At 37.1% G+C, this 23,689-nt stretch overlaps 1 protein-coding gene across 1 annotated transcript in view; it reads right to left on the bottom strand.

Annotated features, from left to right (window-relative positions):
• Positions 1-460: 460 nt before the first annotated feature.
• Positions 461-23,689, bottom strand: part of tmem163a (transmembrane protein 163a) — a 50,206-nt gene continuing 26,977 nt past the window's right edge. The window contains exons 3-8 of the mRNA XM_079820650.1: positions 11,647-11,690; positions 11,222-11,313; positions 10,003-10,099; positions 4,769-4,880; positions 4,005-4,146; positions 461-3,871 (exon numbers count right to left, since the gene is read on the bottom strand). Of these exons, the coding sequence (XP_079676776.1) occupies positions 3,811-3,871; positions 4,005-4,146; positions 4,769-4,880; positions 10,003-10,099; positions 11,222-11,313; positions 11,647-11,690 (548 nt within the window). The 3' untranslated portion in view covers positions 461-3,810. The remainder of the gene's footprint in view (positions 3,872-4,004; positions 4,147-4,768; positions 4,881-10,002; positions 10,100-11,221; positions 11,314-11,646; positions 11,691-23,689) is intronic.

Genomic DNA, 23,689 nt, shown 5'->3' with positions numbered 1-23,689 from the left:
ATAGTATATTACAACTTAAAAGGACCGTTGTCTGTTTTAATATATTTTAAAATGTAATTTATTCCTGTGATGTCAAAGCTGAATTTTTAGCATCATTAGACTTCAGTGTCACATGATCCTTCAGAACTCATTCTAATATGCTGATTTCAAAAGTTTGGTCTATAGGCCTAAAGGCGTCACAGACATTTGGCCTATTAAATATTTCACGATAATAGGCCTACTGATTTTAACAAATGCAGCTTGGTGAGCAGAAGAGACTTTCAAAAAGTTTTTAATGCACATACTGTAAGCATTGCTTCATCATGCATGTCCAAAATATCGAATTTATGAGGGTTTCCCAGACATTTAAACTGAAAGAACAAGTTAGTTTTTATGTCTTCTGTGTTTTAATTTGTCATAATTATAAATGTGACATTAGTCAGTAGTACACAATCCAAAAACAAACTACACACAATCAGGTAGGTTTTCTTAAGAGGTTTTATTTTTGTACAACCCTTAGGTCAAGCTATTTCACATGTTCTACAGAAATATATAGATCAGTTTTACAATTGAAATAAATGTACATTCAGAACCTCTCATCTATGTGCCAGACATTATAAATGTGTTGTGTGTGCATTCGCATGTGCATGCGTGTGCTTGTGTGTCAGTGTGAGCTTGTGCAACATTTTGTGGGTATGTGGTGTATTGTCATGCAAAGCGTAGCGGTATTAACTGAGCAGGGAGTATTGCTTAAGACTAAACTACAGCATTAGTACAAACAAGGCCTGAGCCAACTAAAACAGGGTCTAGCTGTCAGTTTGTCTTTGGAATATAGACTGATTTATGATTTGTACAACCATCACAACCTATACTAAGCAAATGTAATAATTTATCCCAATGTGTGACCCTGATGATCTTTATAATAATGCACAAGCGACTACAGCCACTGAAGTCTATGAACAGACAGCACTGTTCTCCTATACCTACGTGTCAGCTGATGGTACAGCCTAACACATGCTTAGATTTACAAACTAGCACAATATGCCTGATGAGAATGCAAATGACTCATAATAAACGACCTGCCTATCCTGGCAGTTGTGACCTGACATCTGAATATTATAAGTAGGCTACTCAATACCAAATGTTGTAAACATAATACAGCATTAATTCGGCACATTGAAATATCAGTTACCATGGGCAGTCTATACACATATACAGTCTAATCAGTACAGTTTATATAGGATTATGGGGAAAAAATTCAAGTTATAACACAAGGACGTCCATCGATACGTACTTAGGCCTAAATGGAATGAGCATGACGCTATTGCATTACGGCACAAACACGGCACTTGATTACAAATCAATAATAAATAAAAACAATAACGTTGCAGTAATTATAAAAAGAACCCAATTATGAAACGTTCTGCTTTAAAGTTTCCCTCTTCAGATGAGATCACATTGAGCAGTACACCAAAGGCTTTGGGAGTCTGTGCTGCAGTTATTGGTCGACTCGTGATTGTCTGGTAATATCAGTAAGATAAGATAAGATACATCAGTAGGTGTGCAGTAGGTAAGCTGTGAACTGAACCACAGTCATTTACATTCAGTTACATTTACGTCCCAATCACATGAGACAAAAAACACAAAAGCAAAAAATAAGGTATGTGTAAAATGTTAGAAAATATGACTATGCTAAATATTAATTATGTAAAAGATGAACCAGGGACCCTGTGTGTGAAAAAAAAAAAAAAAACAGTATAATCTCCCACAGAAGCTCATAACTTATTTTCTTTGTATGTAACAGGAATTTGAATTAATGTCCTTGGGATGGTCAGTGACAAACTGCATATTGTAAAAAATTAATTAAAAAACATTAATGAATTATTACATTTGATTAAAAAAGATTACAAAAAAAAACATTTATGTGTCAAACATGTAAATGAAAAATTGATGTTAATTCAAATCAGGTATTTTTATATTTGCTGATGTGCTTTTATATATGAATAAAATATTTTAAAACACACTAACATTCAAATATCTGAGGTTTGGTAAAAAAAAAAAAAAAATTGTAATGTTGCACCAAGGCTGCATTTGTGTGATCAAAAATACAATAAAAACAAAAAAGAGTTATGATGTGAAATGCTATTGCAATTTAAAACAACTCTATTTGAATACATTTAAATATTATTTTTTTCTGTGATATCAAAGCCGAATTTTCAGCATTATTAATCAAGAAACATTTCTTATCAATGTTGTAAACAGTTGTGGAATGTTTTTTCAGAATTATTTGATGAGTAAAGTTCAAAAGAACATTTATTTGAAAATATTTTGTTACATTATAAAAGTCTTTACTGTCACTTTTGATCAATTGAATGCATCCTTGCTGAATAAAAAAGTACTAATCTTACTGAGCCCAAACTTTTGAAGTAGTGTACATTTGTAGGTCACAAATGACAAACATTTGTATTTATGCTAAATAAAAGAAGAAACCCATTATATTATACATTAGTATTGTCAAACAGTGCAGTAAGAAACTAAAATGTGCTTTGTTTTTCTGATTATTTGCTCTCCATTGTGGAAAGAGCTGCCCTCCCTAACAAACCCTCCATTATACAACAATCATTCATTCTGTCTGCCGGAGTCCGAATCAATCATTTCTACATCAGACCATACTTCAGGCCATTCTAATCTTATTCTGTCTTGGCACGAAAGGAATAGCTGATGAATTCAATTGCAAGTGGCAAACAGACACAGCAGTGCAAGCCAAGAAAATCACTGGTTAAAGTTATAGCGAATCGTCACACAGCAAATGTCAGATTCATTGATTGATTTAAAATAAGACAAATAGTGCTGCTAAATACATGAACAAATCTATTTTGCATTGAACTGCACAGCACACAATACAAGCGGAACAAGTTACAGTAAGTATTAAGGAATATTTCGGTAATTTCGTTTTTTGTCTTTTTTATTGTTATAGTGCTATAAATGGTTCAACAGTGAGGATGTTCAAGCTGCTACAACCATTTAAAAACCTTTCCAGGTCTCATTTTGAGAGGGTTTGTGCTGGTTAGTCATTATGACTGTTGACTTAAGGATTTAATGTCTGTGACAGATCACTAATGCATGGTGGATTTTTCCTATTTTCCCATATCAATATTTCATATAATTATCTTGCTGACCCTGAACTGTGGTTCTGAAAGGTCTTTAGCCTACAGTATTTGTGCTTAGACCTCTGGAAATTCCTCTGCGCTTTCATCCTTAAAATGTGTATTACGTCTACACTGGAAATATGGCTGATCTCTAGCCTGAGAGGTTATTTACAATATTGTACAGTAAAAACGGGGTGTAACATCATGATTGACAGCTGTGCTTGCGATTGAATCTGCGGGAGCAGGAGTGTGGGCGGGACCTTATTGCCACGGCTCCACCTCTCCTCACTACTGCGCAGACTCGGGCACCGAACGACGTAAATTGGCAACGACCGTTACTGAGATATTTAGGCTTCAGTGGAAGAAAGCAGTGGACATGAAGACCATCTTTTTTTACAGTCTATGTTTAAAATCATTACTATCCAGGATATCTTGGAATGCCTGGAGTGACACTGATCCATTGACCAACTCGTTTTCCTTCCTCCTTCATTCTTAAATGTTGTGCTGAGTGAAAGAAGACATCGGGAGCTGGTCGGAGTGATGGTTCTACAAGTACGTGATGCTGAAATGGCCGCCAGCAGACTTTATTCCTGGATGTATTTGGGTATTGTGTGTGTTGAGAGAGCAGCAGGAGCAGAGACGAATGGATGGATCCATACAATGCCCTTTTCTCTCTGAACCATTACTCAAAACGCTCATAGTTTCGAGTTTGTCTTACTCGTGGTACCATGTCAATCAGCAGCCTGCAGGAGAAAGGAACAATGGAAACATTAGAGACATTATAGTGCGGATGACTAATGTCTTGAAGTTATGGAGAAAAATAGAAACTATCGGTATGTTCTCTATATAAATAGATGATCTCAATAATACACTTACTTGACTCCATAAGCTAGAATGATGAGTCCAATCAGGACCCCGATAGTGGCATCGAGGTACCAAATGGTGGGATAATGTCTGAAAACCTCAGCACTTATGAGGATGGAAAAGCCCATTACACCGCCAACCATAGAATTGAAGCCTTCAGGAAAAAGAATAGGTAGAAGAAATAATGACATTTTATGTTATTATAAATGTACATATGTAAAAAAATAAATAAAAAAAATCCTCCTTTTTCCTTCATGTAAAATATAAATATTAGATAAAAAAAACATCAACTAAAAAACTTAAATGCAATTTGGAAATGTTACCTTGCCAGCTAACCGAAATAAATAAAAGTACTAAAATTACTAATACTTCCATAAAACTGAAATAAACAATAAATGACAGTTAAATAGAAATATAAAATGACAAAAGCACATTATAAAATGACTGAAAATATAGAAACAAAAGCTAATCAATTCAAAATAGAATAATTGAATATAAATGACATTGATAAAGAGTCACTGGACAATTTAATATGTTCATACACAGACACAATGAGCTAATAACCTGAACTGAAAGACAAACAGAGACATGATATGTGTGTGTGTGTGTGTGTGTGTGTGTGTGTGTGTGTGTGTGTGTGTGTGTGTGTGTGTGTGTGTGTGTGTGTGTGTGTGTGTGTGTGTGTGTGTGTGTGTGTGTGTGTGTGTGTGTGTGTGTGTGTGTGTGTGTGTGTGTGTGTGTGTGTGTGTGTGTGTGTGCGTGTGCGTGTGTCGTACCATCAGTGATTAGGGCTCTGCTGGTCAAAACCCTTCCCAGCATGAACTTGGCAACAGCAAGTATGACACAAATGAAGCCACTGACGATGGAGACGCTGAACAGGAAGTCATCCTGGCAGAGAGACAGACAGTAACAGAGACAGAAAGAAGTGTTCACAGTAGAAATGATGCAGGGTCCATATGGCTGAATCATAAACTGGGAGTGATGGCACAGGCGATACCAATATGGATATGTTAAAACCAGAACTCTTGAAGGCCGGTGGAAGTAAAAGAGGGATAAAAGTATAACAATAAATAGGTCTTTCAGTTGTAACATGGGCCTCTTGACGTAGAGATGACGTGCAGTTCATTTTAAGCAACTGAAAAGTAGCCAACTTAATATTTAATAAGGAATTGAAAAAGCATGACACGACAAGGATTAGACTGGACTACATACCATGAAGACTCACTAAAACTGATTTAAACATGACGGCTATAAATACACAAAAACAAACAAGTTAAGAGAACTATTCCAATGGCTGTGGGAAATGAAAACATTAGGTGAAGATCTCCAAACCCATTAAAGTGTCAAGAAAAAGGAAAACAACATGTAAAAATAGCTATTATAAATAAATAAAAATGTCTCGTATCAGACATTTTCAGGTGCATCATAGATGAACTACAGCTGTTTTTGTCACTTTTGTTTTTCTCCTTTCTCTCCAAACTAGCTTTCCACCCACACAACATCCAGAAGCACTTCTACATTTCTAATAAGACAGTTTGTTCAGAGACCTTCATCTCTGAGTAACAGAGACAATGAATGTGTTTAAATTCAGACTTTCATCTTTTAAGCTGTAGACCGGCTAGTTAAGACTGGCAATTTGGATGAACTGCACCACACAGATTTCAAAAAGGCCACCTTAGAGATTCAGTGTGATGGCTATTTGCCAGTGAAGTACTGACATGGACAGGCCAGGTCTAATGAATGTGAGAAAGGAGCTGCAGGCTGACAGAATGGAAAAAAAAAGGACAGCGCATTTAAGAAGTCCATTTCCGAATCACCCATCCTAATGCAACAAGAGAGGACCAAAAGAATAGATGGCTTACGGCCAGCACAGATCCATCACTAAAGCTGCAGCGGTGATGTTTCATTAGCATTTATGGGGCAAAACAAGGCTTGAATGAAAATAGGAGGTAAACAAACCGTATTAGTGATGACAGTTAATGTTTACATCAGCTCAGCTTTTCAGGGAAGAGGTGACATTCACACATTCAGTACTGACTTTATAATATGACAGTTTTAGCTTGTTATTGAATATGGCAATGTTAATGTATTTGGTCTGCAGGACTAGCCTACAGCACTAAACACTAACACTAAACAAGACTATTTTGATGTTGAGTAAGTAATCTCATTGGCTGCAGGATTAGCAGAGGCCAATCAGCTTGTGAGATGCGGTAATGATGTGATTGCTTGCAGTTTGCATGTAAAAGATCTATCAGCCTGCGCCCTCTAGAGTTTCATGACTGAACTGTACACTTGTTTACTATCTTTATGGGGACTCTCCATAGACGTAATGGTTTTTATACGGTACAAACAGTATATTGTGAACATATTCTTCTCTCTAGTAAAGGTAGGAATCTCGAGATTCCAGAGCCGGAAGCGGTATGCCTCACGCGGGCAGGGCTTATTTTCTCCGAGAATGGACACTGCCCTAGTGATACAAAACACAAAGGTCTGTTATGATATTTAATATCCTTTGGTGTAGAAAATAAATATTAATATATTTGAGCATGCAACATTATTTCTATGCGACTGAACCGGGCCTTTTAAGGTTACAAAAGAAGTTTATTAAGAATGACATTTTTGAACTGTCACCGTTGGCATATAATGCAACAAAGATTGATAAAGTCAACCGATTTACCTAATAGACCTGCCAATCTCAATCTCTGTGTAAAAATAAAATAATGATGCTGCCATCTTTCTAAAGCAATTTTTACACCCCTGTGAAAATTGTCATTCTGACCCCCACTGCAAAATATTGAATTACTCAGTAAATATACATCCATCACATTTAATATTTTGTCTTTTTTCTTCAGTTATGTTTGTCTTTCTTAAGAAACAAAATTAATAAAATCAAAAATTTGAGCCGGGAAAGTTTCTGAAATTTGGTTGATTTTGAAATGGAATGACCCAAATGTATTTGTCTGAGAACCTTTTATACACACACTTAACTTCAGATACAGAAATGACATACACTGTGTGGTACAGTACAAATATTTTGAGCCCTATTCTGTCCCTTATTTTCCTATAAAGAACCACGATATTTTGCAGTAGATTAATTTAGATTGATAATAGCGGGTAATAGGCTTGCTGCGATAGTCGGTGCTGCCGGTGTTCAGGCGCAACACTGGTTACATCACTTGCCCAAAAAAACCTAAAACTTAAAAACTGAACGTGTCTGCTTAATGCAGCGTGAGCCGAATGAGAGTCGCAGCACAAATTAGCAGCAGGAGTCAGATTTAATTCACCACGAGAGATAGGAGCTGACTGACAAGATGAAAATTTGGTTTCAAAGTGAAATGTAAAGAAGTCTATTTAAGTGAGTTTGTCATTGTACTGTTTTGTTGTTGTGTTTTTCATTAAGAATAATAGGCTAATGAACCCACAATTCAAGTAATCCCGCCCCCCACTGTCATTCATTCATGGCCGCAGTGCGCACGCATTTACGGCCACACTGTCATTCCCCGTGCGTGTCCACTGGCGCGTTTTCAGTTCATTCCTATGGAAGCTCATCTTCCAGGAATTCACTGAAAACGCTTCGCTCCGTTATGATTAACCGAGCGGCCATGCGCATTTTACTTTCGGTTTAGAATTAGCGATTTAAAATCCCCCGTCGGTGATACCGGTATTACCGGTGTTGTCACATGTCGATTAACCGGTTGGAAAATGTCCTCACCGTCACATCCCTAACGGGTTAAAAGGCTAATACATTTTGTTTCTATTATTCTATTTTCCACAATGTCAAACCAACACAGCTTACCCCAAAATACAAGCTCAGGCATGCACTTCTGTCCATACAAGCTCATGCAGTTGTGCGCTCTAGACAGAGAATACTCCAGTTGCAGGGAACACTTAAGTAGGCTAAGAAGAAGCAAATATATGTATTAAGTATAACGAGGTTGGGTTCCTTCAACTATTAAAAACGGCTACGCTATACAAGATAATTGTAAAAAAGAGTATTGTATTTCATCAGATTTTATAGTGTAAACATATTCAAGCGCGAATGAGAACCATTTCGAGGGGGATGCCAGGTGTGGATATTTATATTTTATTTTATTTCAGATTTAATTTGAATATTCAGGTCCAGCCCCATTTCATTTATTTCATTTCATTTCAGTTTTATTTATTTACTTATTGATTTGTTATTTTTGAACTTAAACTTATTTTATTTCAGTTAGTTGCCAAGGCAGCATTCCTAACATTCCTAACCTTTCATTTAAAATTTTCAAGGTTAAATTTTGTATAAAATATTCATTTTTTATTTTATTTCAGATTTATTTCAATTTGCGAAAACGATTTCGTTAACAATAGCCAACATGCTAGACATGCACCAGCTAGTCATTCCACTCCAGATTTTATTTACTACCAGTCAGGATCTTGGCAACATTTTTCCTCTAAAAACAGAAGGATTTAATATGATTTTTTGCACATTACAGATTCATCAAGTAAATTGCAGAGGACAGTGATATAAACGTAATCCTGACCCTCATGCTGTGCAGCTGGAGTGAATAATAACAGATCTCTGACACCTATTATTCCTGTCATCTGCGTCTATGTCTGACTCCAGATTACTGCCATTTCCTCACGCTCATTAGCATTTCATAGTCTGGGAAGATGAAAAGGATGGGAACTGCTATTTCCCAGCCAGAGAAATAAACACTGAGTGAAAACATTCATTTGCATTCAGATTTTCTTTCATAAGAGAGGTGATATTTCTTTGATAAGAGAGGTGATACCTTTAGGCCGTCAATGGACAACAATGGAAAAATATATAGTGTTTTGATTATCATTAAAAATTTATATTTTTTTTAGCTTCAAGCAGTATATCCGTTTTTTTGTTATCTTCATCTTTTCATCATTTTTTCTCCCTCCCTTACATGCTTCCTCATTCAATATAAACAGAGTGAGTATTTTGTGATGCAGAGATGACTGGAAATCTCTAGACCTGGACATTAATTAAAATTTTGTTGGTAGAAGATGAAGAAAATATTGTTCAGTAATGTCACATTAGGGTATGTATCAGTGCTCAGAGATTTATCAGTGGTGTAAAAGAGATGAAAATAGAGAGAGAGATTAGCTCGCAATACCATTAATCACCACCTCTGAAATTATTATCCTGCAGCTCTTTGGAATGGTGCCAGTCTTCGATTCATTTACGGATAAAGACTGAACACCGCTGTTAGCTGTGACTGCTGGGAAAAGCTACATCTGACCTTTGAGATGAAATACTGCAGTGTAGACATAAGTCAAGGGTCAGAAAAGGTGGAAACTGGCCTTAAAGGTAGAAGTTCACCCAAATATGAAAATTATGTCATCATTTACTCACCCTCAAGTTGTTCAGACCAGTATGAATTTCTTTCCTCTGCAACTCTGAGGAGGATCTCTCAAGGTTTGGAACAACTTGAGGGTGCAGTGTGTAGTACTAACTACCTGTTAAACTACCTTTAAAGGTGCAGTGTGTAGAATTTATAAGGATCTATTGGAATAAATGCAATATAATATACAAAACTATGTTTTCAGTGTATAAAGACCTTACATAATGTACCGTTATGTTTTTATTACCTTAGAATGAGCCATTTCTATCTAAATACGCCACGGGTCCCCTTACAGTAAAGTCACAATTATGTGCCAGCATGTTTCTACAGTAGCGCTAAACGGACAAACTGCTCTATAGAGCGCTAGCTACTGCCTGCTGTCTCAGAAGACATATTTGTCCTGTATCGGCCACCATAGCTTCAAAAAATGTGCTTCGAAAGGGAGGGGTGAGCGGTGGGCGGTTGCAATTCACAACCTCGCCGCTAGATGCAGTAAAAAATTTACACACTGCACCTTTAAGTTAATGATTTTACTTTTTTTTGGGTTTGTTTTTAAATGTGAAGAGGACTGTATTACATCTATTTGCCTTGGCAATTATATTCACTGCAGGAAAACTAACCATAAAACTATAAATACGACACACTGTCACTGAACTCACCACTTCAGGAAGAAGTTTGGTGGCCAGATCATGGATGGCCTTTCCCAAAATACACAGAGACGACAAGATGAAAATCACTCCCAGGATCACACATGCTCTGTGGATGGAGAAAAGCAGACAAGTTATGTTGATGAAAATGATTTGATTAGTCAAATCTCAGACAGATTTATTATTTGATTTGTTTTGAGTATATCTGACATGATGCATAAAATGACTATATTTAGAATAATAGTTAGAATCTCACCGGTCAGTAAGATTTTTTAAAAAGAAATGATTCAGCAAAGATACATTAAATTGATCTTTCTAACTTGATTTTTCAACATTGATGATAATAAGAAATGTTAGTTGAGTGCCAAATCAGCATATTGGAATGATTTCTGAAGGATCTAGTGTGACACTGAAGACTGGAGTAATGATGCTGAAATTCAGCTTTGCCATTATAGATAACAATGAGATAATAATACCAGTTCTTTTAAATTGTAATAACATTGCACAATGCATATAAAATCTTAATTACCCCAAATGTTTGAATGGTATTATATATTAAACCTATTATTTGTACATATGTGTAATATATGTGTTGTTCAAGGATGAAACAAAAACATTGACAATGCTTTGATTTTTATAGTAAACCCAGAGAGACCTGATCCATTCTGAAAAATATGAAAACTGCCCACAATACAGGTTCATATTCCCTGTATGACAAGTGGCCACAATCTGTTACACCTACAGAGACCTGCAATTCTTCTCTAGCATTGCGATATAAATCTCCCACTCTGACACAGCGACCAGAAAAATGAGATTCACAAGCTTCCACAGATTTAGGATGAAACCAGCAGCACAGACCTTTATCAACGTGATACGTCTCGAATTAAGACAGTCAAGTTGAAAGCTAGAAACAAGGCAGATCATTCAACACACTTGATAAAGCAACCATGTTCAGACTTTAAAAATGTTGCACTGAATGTTGGTAGAATTTAGTCAAAAGAGACAGGACTTTGTATTCTACGATGTTCCACCACAATCCCTAATGTACTAGCTTTACAAAGAACAGCCCTGCCAGTGAATTGTTGACTTGTTTTGTAATATGTTTGGAATTTATGTTATGAATGTTGGTCACAGAGGAAACATTATATATTCTGTTTAGTGATTTTCTGCAGGTTTTCTGTACCATGCAATGCCCTACATACCACAGACAGCTCATCTTTTGTTTACTTACATGTATTCTCTATGGGCAGAGTGCACTGCTGCAGCGTTGCTATAGCGCCACAGCACTATAATGGAGGAAAGAACATCTAACGTCGCATCAAACTGAAAAACAACAGTGATTCTTTAGTGCTATAGAAAGGATGCTCAAAATCATCTCACCATGTTACAAACTGAAATCCAGTGATATTCTAATAAAGCATTCCCATAGCTTAATTTAGCACAAGCATGTTAACACTATTTAATAATATTTACACATAGAATGGTAACTGAGCATTATATACAGCAGCACAATAATACACAGCTTAAGACATCTTTGCCTAAAGAATTAAATGTAATTCATTCCTGCATTGATACTGATGTAACTGATGTAATAATATGATTCCTCTGATTATTTTCATGACAAATATATGCAATAACACGGAAAATTATACTTACAGCAAATCCAAAAGCTGATGCACTGTGTCTCATGAAGGATACAGCTATGGGAAGAGCAAAAGAACAGAGAAGAAGAAGGGAGAAAGATATATATGTAAGTCAAAGCATAAAGAGTGCACAGTACATTTTTAACTACACTGTAAAAAATGAATCATGGGTCTTGTAATTTTCACTAAAAAAATTGAGGTGATAATTAAAAATAGTGTGTATATTTTCTTAAGAAAATTGTGGTTCAGTGTTTTATAGAAAATATTGAGAACATTTCACTAATAAAACCAAGAGATACATTTTCCTGATTTTTTTTAAGGAAATGTAAGCAATCTTGAGCCTTCAATCGAAGAACCAAATAAACTGATAAAATTAAGGAAAATAAGGTTACCTATTTATTTTAAGAGAATTAACTCAATTATGCAGTTTTATTTAGAGACACCATTGTTAGTTCCCAGCATACTTTGCATATGGCTGGAAAGGGAGAGTTAATATTGAAATTAAGTGTTATTTTATGTGTTTTTGAGTGAAGGGAAACATCTGTTAACGTTTAATGTTCTGTTATGTTTGACATTTGAAAGATTTTCTTTCTGTTGAAGTTTTGACCGTTACCATTGTGCAGAAGAGTAGATCTTATGGTTAGGTTGTGGATAACTGCATGTATACCAATATTATAAAGCATGTTGCTTTGGTCAATGAGCAATAACTTTGCTAATGCCAGTGCAGTAACAAGTTTGTTTCTGCTTGTGCTGTGCTAGCAGCACACAGTCCATTAATTGTATAACGTAAGTCAAATAGAAACAGGTCATTTCCATTCCCTCTAATTTATACTCTTTTTTTAAAGTCAACTTAAAATTAATAAGCACATGTCACTAAAAATATTTAATTTATTGTTTCGTAGAATAAATAATTTAGGAAATTTTACATGATTTATTCAGGTAGATTCAATTAAAGAAACCAAGCCAAAACTTCTCAAAAATATTATGTGTAATATTGTTACCATTATTTATTTAAGCAAATAGCACATAACATTTTTTACAGTGTACTGTAAAGGAGCTTCTGATGGATGTTGTTTCTGAACTTTAGCTTATATGTTTATTATTCTGAAATAATTTTAGTAACACCACATTAAAATTAAAATAGAATAGAATAGTATTAAATTAGTATTACCATATTATCCATTCTATTCAATTTCTTTACCATGGTACCACCATAGTACTTTTGTAAAAAAAAAAGATATAAAAAAAATGAGTCACACAAAAAGCATATCACTCAAAAATATATAAATATTAGATAAATTAATAATGGTAACACTTTATTTTGTAGTTACTATAGTAACAACTATACATCATGCATAATTACATGCAAATAACCCTAGTACACATAGTTATTTCATATTATTCAGTACTTAAATTTATAATTACACACTGAAAAAAATTATTCGTTGAATTTACTAAAAAATTTTATCGTAAGTGGTCGCAATCAATTTATTTGATCTCAATTTAAACAAAAACACATGCAATTCCCATAAAATCAATACATTTTTTTAAATTAAAATAAAAAACTCAATTTTAATTATTTAAACAAACATAAATGAATTATGCTTAATTTAATCGTTTAATCATAATATTTTTTTTCAGTGCACTGTAAAAAGGACACATTAAAATTAACTGCAAGCTAAATAATAATAAAATAGTAATATAACATAATATAATCTAACAATATAACTGGAAAGCTAGAAAACAACAGACAAATTGCTTTTGGAAAGGCTGGTGAAGGGATTGTACTTTTGTATAACAACATAGTGCGTTTCACAAAGAGAGAAAGTGCCTTCAGTACATGTTCAGCTTTGAGCCCAAACTGACGGGTCATTAGAACAGATCTGTTGTACTGTGTCTGCTGTTGTTATCACTTGACAGTGTACTTGTCAAATCCCTTGTTACATTTATCGGTATCATAATGCAGTGCCAACTCTCTATTTGCATCTATTAAAATGTGAATTGAAAAGGGCTGCCCACTGTGTTTTTGACAAAGCTCTCTGACTGCAGAGATGTGAGGCTCTTCATTTTACCGACCGTGAGCTTGCATTTGAGAGGCTCTATTTGCTGCCCCCCTCTTGATTGGAGAACTCTCACTGTTCTATTGATCTCTAACTTTAAAGACAGACTCCACCACCACGTGTCATGGCAACAGAGGGGCTGCTCACCGTATGATATCATACACTGCCCTTGAAACAAAACAACAATTCTGCTCAGCTCTAGCTCAGTACAAGAGCAATACCCGGCCGGGTATCACCACTCTATATAGTTTGGCCCAGATACACTATATTGCCAAAAGTCATTGAATTCAGGTGTTTCAATCACTTCCTTGGCCAAAGGTGTATAAAATCAAGCACCTAGGCATGCAGACTGCTTCTACAAACATTTGTGAAAGAAAGGGTCGCTCTCAGGAGCTCAGTGAATTCAAGCGTGGTACCGTGATGGGTTGCCGCCTGTGCAATAAGTCCATTCGTGGAATTTCCTCACTACTAAATATTCCACGGTCAACTGTTAGTGGTATGATAACAAAGTGGAAGCAATAGGGAACAACAATAACTCAGCCACAAAGTGGTAGGCCACGTAAAATCACAGAGCGGGGTCAGCGCATGCTGAGGCGGACAGTGCGCAGAAGTCGGCAACTTTCTGCAGTCAATAGCTACAGACCTCCAAACTTTTTGTGGCCTTCAGATTAGCTCAAGGACAGTGCGTAGAGAGCTTCATGGAATGAGTTTTTATGGCCGAGCAGCTGCATCCAAGCCTTACATCACCAAGTGCAATGCAAAGCGTGGGATGCAGTGGTGTAAAGCACGTCACCACTGGACTCTGGACTGGAGTGACGAATCACACTTCTCTGTTTGGCAATCCTATGGACGAGTCTGGATTTGGCGGGTACTTGCCTGGCTGCATTGTGCCAAGTGTAAAGTTTGGTGGAGGGGGATTATGATGTGTGTGTTTTTTTTTAGAGATTGGGCTTGGCCCCTTAGTTCCAGTGAAAGGAACTCTTCATGCTTCAGCATACCAACAAATTTTGGACAATTTCCTGCTCCCAAATTTGTGGGAACAGTCTGGGGATGGCCCCTTCCTGTTCCAACATGACTGCGCACTAGTGCACAAAGCAAGGTCCATAAAGACATGGATGAGTGAATTTGGTGTGGAGGAACTTGACTGCCCTGCACAGAGTCCTGACCTCAACCCGATAGAACACCTTTGGGATGAATTAGAGCGACTGCAAGCCAGGCGTTCTCATCCAACATCAGTGCCTGACCTCACAAATGTGCTTTTAGAAGAAACATTGTGGAAAGCCTTCCCAAAAAAGTTGAAGCTGTTATAGCTACAAAGGTTGGGCCAACTCCATATTAAACCCTACGGATTAAGAATGGGATGTCATTAAAGTTCATGTGCATGTAAAGGCAGACATCCCAAAACTTCTGGCAATAAGTGTAAATGCTCCCATCCCATTCTTTATCTTCCTTTCCTAACTCTCCATCAATAAAAATGTGTCAAACACAAGAAAAAACACTATTACACTCTTAAAAATAAAGCCTCTTTATTGCCATCTACTGTTACCCTTTTTACACTGACAAGGTTCACGGTACTTGGGCCAGTTCTCAGCCGGGCGAATTGGAGGCTGTCAGAACTTGTTGTGTGTTTCCACAGACTTGAGGAACGAACGATGACGTAAAACTGCTATGTGTTGTTTACCTGACTATAACAAGTCTAAAAACAAACAGTGTGCATCCTGGTGTATTTGCAGGCAGTGCGGCACTTCTGTTTTGTTGTTCACAGTACAGTATCGGTAGTGATTCCTGCATAAAGTCCTGGTACTCTCATCTGTCCTTTTCTGAGATATATATATATAAACTGTCCAATGTGGTGCTGGTCCTTCAGGAGTCACTCTCAACCACATCTGTCTATAAAGCCTATAAAAAAACGTCATGTCTTCATGTATTTTACAAAACTTCCGCTTGTGATTCTTTTCTCGTCATTTTTTGGGATTCTTTCCCTAACTTAAGTCTCTGAGATCCTGACACCTTGCACTTCTGGAGACTCCAGGTAGGTTGCAGTTCTGGAAAATGGTGCACTTAAGACTAAAGGGTTCCTGGTGGTTTCACACATAATTCTATATTCTATACTTAATTATTTTGCAGTTAACGTGTCTTTTCTTCGCCACATGTTTTTGTCTGACCCTGCTGACCCAATGAGCATTTCACTGTCCAATGGTCATGCCTTAACTGCTTAAATCTCTTTTCTGGTTCAGTTTATCTGTAAAAGAAAACATGCCTAATAATTATGCACACCTGAATATAAGGCGTTTTTCATCTCCAGCCTTCGTGAACAATTATACATCACTTATAAATGATTAAATACAAAATTAAGATTAATGTGGTTTGGAATTGTTAAAAAAAAATATGATCAGAAAATCAATGTGCCTAATAATTCTGCACGCACTGTATTTCTCAACGAGTCTGCTTCTGACAGCAACAGCATTTCTTGGCATTACAATTTTTGCATTTAGCAGATCAACAAAGGGCCCAGAACTATGGCTGAAGGGTCATAATACTAGAAAGAACAACAAGCTTACAAGCTTACGTGTGTTCAATAGTTTGCTGTTGGCATCTGTTAAATTGCTACTATGAGCAGACATAAAATACAGGATCTGGAAAAGATAACATTCACATTCTTACTGGCCTATTTGCATATGAAATATTCCTCCAAATCTGAGCACATAGGCAGGAATGTGATGATCAAAGAACGCAGTGAGTGTAGTTGCAGCAGAAGAAACATGCCTAAGGAAGTAGGTCAAAATAAGTGTAAATGTCTCCAGTACTGCATTACATCCGTAATAGTATTATCAAGAAAACAAATCACAGAATTGTCTTTTTTGCTGATGAAAAATGGTTTTGAAATGACAAATGAGTGCGGTGTGGTGTTCAGGTGTCATTAAGTCCAATGTATACTTCATATTTTATGTGTAAACTAACGTACGCATACAGTTGAACGCCTAGCCTATCAAAGTATACTCCATTTGATAGCATGCGTACACGCAGCATGCGCACCATCTTTGTCCAGTTTCTGCACTATTTTTCTCCAGAAGTTATGACCAATAAATATGTATTTGTATTCTTTTAAACTAAGATTTAGTTGTTGTCTTTGTTCTGTCTCTTTAGTTTCGTTTTCTACTGTGTAACAACGGCCCGGGCCAGTGTTACCACCTTGTGGAACCGATTAGTGCAAAACAAATTCAATGCGCATGTGAGTTACAAAAATCAATCGGCACGCGTACTATTCTGGTGACGAAGCGGACCCTCGCATACGCATAAAAACAGAAGAATACTTTGGCCTTTATACTTGAGGTGTCAATATCATTTGTTTGGCTTTTCTTATAAAGGCTCTGGTGGAAACTGGAGATGGGAAGTGTAGGTTTGTCCAGATCTTTGACAAATGCAGGTCTGACTTGGGGAAGTTTCTGCACACTTAAGATTCTAAGTTAGAACACAAAACGAGACATCTATTAACAGGAGAAAAGCTGTAGAGGCCGAGACAGAGGAGAGAGAGGGAGACGGCTGGCACATCTCTGATTTGCACTTAGTCACTATTTCACTTTCAATCTCTACCAGTCTCAGGTGTATATGCTCCAAAGTCCCTTTCAAGGAAACTCAGTTCACTCAGTGGTCATATTTACAACGCCTCCGGGCAGTTTTCAGGCATGCAAGACCAACTCCAATTTACTTGAATGGAGAATAGTGAAATCTCCTAAAATGCTTGCCAAACTCACATTTAAATAACATATTTCAAATCAGCAAAGACTTAACCACATAGATTCCACAACAGGTTCACACAGATTTGCCGTGTTGACCATCAAAAAGCTGTTTGGTTTGAAAGTGACTTATGTGTGAGAAGTCAATACACTATTGACAATGTATGATGGACCTTTTTTGGCTGTGAAATGTCTGTGAAATTGTCACCAACTTGCATTACTAGAGCTGGCACCTTGCATTGCGCGGTTTCTCCGATTTATAGCATTACCCACTTCTTGGCACTATATACTTTATACAGTCTTTGATATGTTCTGCCTGCTAGTTAGTGAGCATGACTAAGCTTAAAGGATAGTTCAAATTCTGTCATCACATATTCACCTTTATGTAATAACAACCCTGTATGACTTTCTAACACAAAAGATTATTTTTTTTGGAAAATATCCTGGCCACTCTTTCATTTCATCATTCATTCAGTCAGTCAATCATTCTTTTGAATTAATCATTCTTTTGATTATTTTCAATGAAAAGGTTGATGCAAGTCTGAATGATTTATTCATGAATTGGACTGATTTGGTTTAGTTCAATCATGTCATTCTTCAAAATGTTTTTTTTTTTGTGTTCCACAGAAGAAAGGTCACACGAGGACATGAGGATGAGTAAATTATGATACTATTCTTTTAATTAAATTGTCAATTTGGCGATGATTGGCTCAGACGTTGTCTCTGGCACTGGCAGTGCGGCAGGCTCGGCTCTGACTCTGCGGTGGGCTCAGGCTTTTTTTCGTTCGTGCAGGGTGTGGGAGGTGGCTAGGCTTTGGTTCTGGAGTGGGGCTGGCAGGATTTCACTTGGATAACAGAATAGCACGACTACTTCAACATTAATGAGACTGAACCATGAACAGAGGAAACTAAGTGCTTAAATACTAGGGCTGCCCCCTAACAGTCAACTAAACATTAGCCGACTAGAAGAAGCTTAGTCAACCGAGATTTTATTAGTCAGTTAGTTGCAGAAAAACTCCACAGGAAGTGGTGAAGTCACGCAGAGAGTGAGGGACAGATCATTAACGGCGGGTCCTTATGGTCAGTATGTTGGGCAGGAAATCCAAATGTCCGCCTATCATCCATTGACCTCAAATAAGGCTTATCATTTGAAACAGGACAACCTGATCTCACAGAATTCCGTGAAATGAACACGGACCCCTCAAAATCTGTGGTAGTTTCACGGAATCGCCGAAAATTCCGTGATGGGTCCACGGAAGTGATGCCAATGAAAGTCAATGACAGTATACAGGCATAGTTATCATCATGAAACTATGATTTTACCATTATGATTCTCGATTTAATCAGCCAGCATAATTTTATTTGCAATTACTTTCTTTTTTTTAATTTAGAGTATTCAGACACGTTTTGAACACGTAACCCAATCCCTTCCCTAAACCTACCCATTTGTGTATTATAAAAAACAGGATATAACAGGCAAAATACGACTGCAGGCACAATTTATTCAAAAAGTACAAATATTCCAAGGCTAAACAATTGATTTGTGTGAAGAAAATCCCCAAAAGCGATCAGCGTCTCCATCCGCCGAAGATCATACGCTAAACACATTTCAAATTTTACCGCCGGAAGAAACTTTACGTCAGGTTTGACAGCATTGGCTGTCATACGTCTCGTGACCAATTGCGTCATTACGTCAGCTTTGATTGTAAAATACCATTGGCTCTTGTGTGTCTCGTGATCGATCGCATCATGCTCAAGAGTCTTGTGTATTATTTGAATGAGATATATGAACGAGTGCGTGCACGGTGCGGCGGGATCATTTCAGCGATTAAAACATTAAGATCAACTCTGTTCTTTACATGAAGATATCATATGACGTTAGAAGACTTGGAATGCAATACTGTTACTGTTTTATACTGTTTTGGGTCCGTTTTTACAATAAATACCTTTGGTTGTACTTTTATTTGCCTGTTATGTGTTTTATATTGTTGAGAGTGGGTAGGTTTAGGGTAGGAGTGGAGTTAGTTGCTCCAAAATATAAAAGTAGCCTATACATATTCATTGTCATTGACTTACATAGGCATCACTTCCGTGGACCCATCATGGAATTTCCGGCGATTCCGTGAAACTACCACGGATTTTGAGGTGAAGGTCCCATGTTCATTTCACGGAATTCTGTGAGACCAGGTTGAACAGGAAAGTAGCAACTTCACATGGCCGCTCTCTCTTACAATAACCTAGTTAAACGTGCGCTATTATTAGGTGTAAGTGTTCGTGCGGACTGTCCAAACTGTAAAGGGTCTACTTTTATTTGTGTACACTCACAATAACAACAAAACGTTGTGCTTTTTATAAAATAAAGAAAACAAATAAGACGCGCTTTCTGCCGTCTCAGTCTTCGTGAACTGGAGCGCATCACAAAAATGAACTGAAACTCAGCGTATAGGCTACTTACCTCACAGACATGAGAAATATATTTATGGAAAGCTTGTAATGTCTACTTTTAAACGAACCAACACAAACCGAAAACAAATACTCTCTGATTATGTAATAATCTTTCTCTAAAGGTGCGTCCACTACAGACTACAGACTAGAAACACTAGTTTATTAATAAACATTTAAAATGTCTCCTTGCTTTTCCAACACATTCATAATCATTACTTTTGCTGCAAGCTTTATGCAGGAATACATTCTGCCCCCCAGTATATATTTATGTAATTCAATTAATATAAATGTGCGATTAGTCGACTAATGGCTTAAACGAACGACAACTAGTCGACCAGATTAAATACACATATTAACAGAACTAAGAACGGGTGTGGAACTAATGATTAACCATGGAAAGAAACTAGCAGAACGAACTCAGGGGCAAACCATAAAAGGGAACAGAATGAAAACCAAACCAAAACAGAGCACAATGAACATACTCCTGAAAATAGAATGACACTGAGATTTAAATTTCCTTCTGTAATGAATGGAAATGTTGGGAGAACCCCTCTCTCAGTGCTTCGGGCTGATAATGGCCACCGCTCCTGCTTTTCATCACACTAATCCCCATCTCAGAGGACCGGAGCTGACTGAGGACGTCGTTCCTCTTGTAAGACTGTGTGTGCTATGAATTTTAAAAGAAGGCAGAGACGTCAGTGAAATAGAAAGTAGAATTTGCTGCTTTTCTGATCGGATTTCAAAAGGCAAAACTGTTTAAAAGCTTTGAACTGTCGTTTACTGTAGTTTATGACTTGAGATGTCAGATAATCATGTGATCTCCTTTTTTAATGACTTATTTGTGGCGCATGTGCAGCTAGTTTGTTGTTACGAAAGACATTTTCTGATTGGAAATCCAGTATATTTCTAACAGACTGGGCAAATCAATAGCCACTAGCCAGTGTCTCACTAATTCTACTATAATCTATTTGAAATCAATTTTAGTAGCACCTAAGAAAGTGTCACTTTGAAAAAATCAATGGACTGAAAGTAATATCGATATAACATGCTCTTAATATATTTGAGTCAGGATAGTGACTGAGCCATCCCACACAGGCCTACGTGAATAATAAACATTTACCTCATAAAAGAGTCTGTGTATTTCTGCAAAGAAAATAATTAACAATTCCAATGCAAATGAATGCAAATTCCTCGACCTTATAACAGCCACTTTAGGGGACACTGGCTATCACAACAACGCTCTTCCTCAGCTCTGCTGCAATATGTTGTCTTTAATAATTCACAACCTACAGTGCTGGGCCATTTGCCACATGCAGAGTGGAGTTTACTGCACTCCCACCCCTCAGTGCGACTCACCGGAGCAGCCTTCAAATTAAGGAATTTGATTTGAGAAAGGGTGGAGTTTAGGCTTCATATGAAATATGATTATTATGCAGGCCTCTAAGGGAGTTAAAGTCATGTGCTCTATGGGTGAGACTAGCATTGAATAAAGAAGCTTAAAAGTGTACATTGAGAGTCTAATATCTTGCTGTTTCATATAACCTGATTTCTGGAAACTCTCGCAACCACAAACAAAAATAACCAACCAACCACAGATCTCCACCACCTTATTAGAAAGAAAAAAATACTAATTAAAGCAGTGGGGGGGAAAGCATTTGCAAACACATTTGCAGTATTAGCAATATTATTCAAGAAGGATTAAGGCACTTTGCACATTCACAAAGTAAGCTGTAATTCACAGCATTATTGTACAATAGAATATTTGTACTGCTAAGATCTTTAGTCAAAGGACAAATAAACAGAGCGAATATAGTGAAGCAGTGTGTCAATGACTTATTGCCCCAGTGACTTGACTGTGTATATTTAGATTAGTGTTCAGCTGGGAGCTGGAGGAAAAGTGTGACTTTAAAATTGATGTGTTTATCCAAGAATTAACACATTGCCTAACACACATTTATATAGCATAGCAAACATGAAAAAAATGCAAGTGTTTCTGTTTGCATTTCACAAAACTACAAAACACTACACTTTATCTTGCCAAATTAGAATTTTACATGACAATTTACATCTACTTTGTCATTAAACAATGCAAATAATATTATGAACTGACATCTCAGTATAATATAATCTCAATTAATAATAATAATACAAAATAACATATTGAAATAAAAACAAATGCTTATTTAGTCATATTTTTTGCCATGTACAGTACTGGATAAAACACTATCTATGATCTAAAAACTATCATGAATTTAGATTATATTATATTGAGATTTATATCAGTTAAACATATAATACATTTAAATAATTTTAACTAATGGATAAAATGTGACATTTCAATCAAAATGCAACTTTTTCTGTGATTACTTATTATTGGTTATTTGAACACGTTGGAGACAAATCTCTTTTATACCCTATATCAAAAAAGAAAAAATCCTCTTATTCCCAGCATTATTCAAAGATTCCAGGTATTCCCTCTTGTGGGACCCGCCACACGTCCGACACGCCTCCTCTGTGGTACCGCATCCAGGTACCAGAGCCCTAATCTAGGCTGATTTATTGAGGTCACACTCACAGCACATGCAGCTCACGTCTGAGCTCGGCTTCCAGGAGCCCCTCGAGACCAGAGACTCCCAGCCAATATGGCCGGTCGAGCAGATTTGCTTGGCTGCCGTTTATTAACAGGAAGAGCGCAGACGCCGCACCTGCTTTCTGCTGCAGAACGCTATGAAATTTATACTGATATAGGCTTCAGGACGTGCCAGACTGAGAGTGTTTCTTTTTAAGGCAATTTTATGGTTTCTATGTGTGTTTCAAGGCATTTAGATTTAATGCTGTGTGTGTGTGAAGCATGTGACAGGATTGGCATGCTATGCACAGACATATCTGATCCCCAGTCAGTGCTCATGCTCACGTAACCACCCCAATGGTGTACGGCTGACTGCATAACTGAATCAATTCTGCAGGACTGAAAAGAATAATCAATGTCACTTAATACACACATTAAAAATCAATAATAATAGATGTTAAACATTTTTGGAAAAAAGGACGAATATATTATGTTTAATTGCTTGACAGCTGAAGTTTGTGATTTTTATTGCATGTGTCTGAAATAATAATGAACAAATTAATGTAATGGTCACTGCTAACTGAGAGATTAGTAGTAATGTTGACAACGCACTTTACTAGGGAATCATTCTATAATTAGCTTACCTATACACAGATCAGGCATAACATTATGATTAATATTGTGTTGGTCCCCCAATGCACTAGACCCCTGCAGGTGTGCTGTGGTATCTGGCACCAAGATGTAAGCAGCAGTCCTGTAAATTGCGAGTTGGGGCCACCATGGATTTGTTTGTTCAGCACATACCACAGATGCTCGATTGGATTGAGATCTGGGGAATTTGGAGGCCAAGTCAACAGCTCAAACTCATTGTTGTGCTCCTCAAACCATTCCTGAACCATTTTTGCTTTGTGGCAGGGCGCATTATCCTGCTGAAAGAGACCAGCCACCAGGGAATACCGTTTCCATGAAAGGGTGTTCATGATCTGCAACAATGCTTAGGTAGGTTGTTCACCAAACTAACATGGATGGCGGGACTCAAGGTTTCCCAGCAGAACATTGCCCAAAGCATCACACTGTCTCCACCGGCTTGCCTTCTTCCCATTGTGCATCCTGATGCCATGTGTTCCCCAGGTAAGCAACGCACATGCACCCAGACGTGATGTAAAAGAAAACATGATTCATCAGACCAGACCACCTTCTTCCATTGTTCCGTGGTCCAGTTCTGATGCTCACGTTCCCACTGTT

This window comes from Gobio gobio (assembly GCF_949357685.1).
Source record: "Gobio gobio genome assembly, chromosome: 7".
NCBI lineage: Eukaryota > Metazoa > Chordata > Actinopteri > Cypriniformes > Gobionidae > Gobio > Gobio gobio.
Note: the sequence above shows the minus strand (reverse complement) of the source record. Positions and strands in the feature narration are given on the sequence as shown.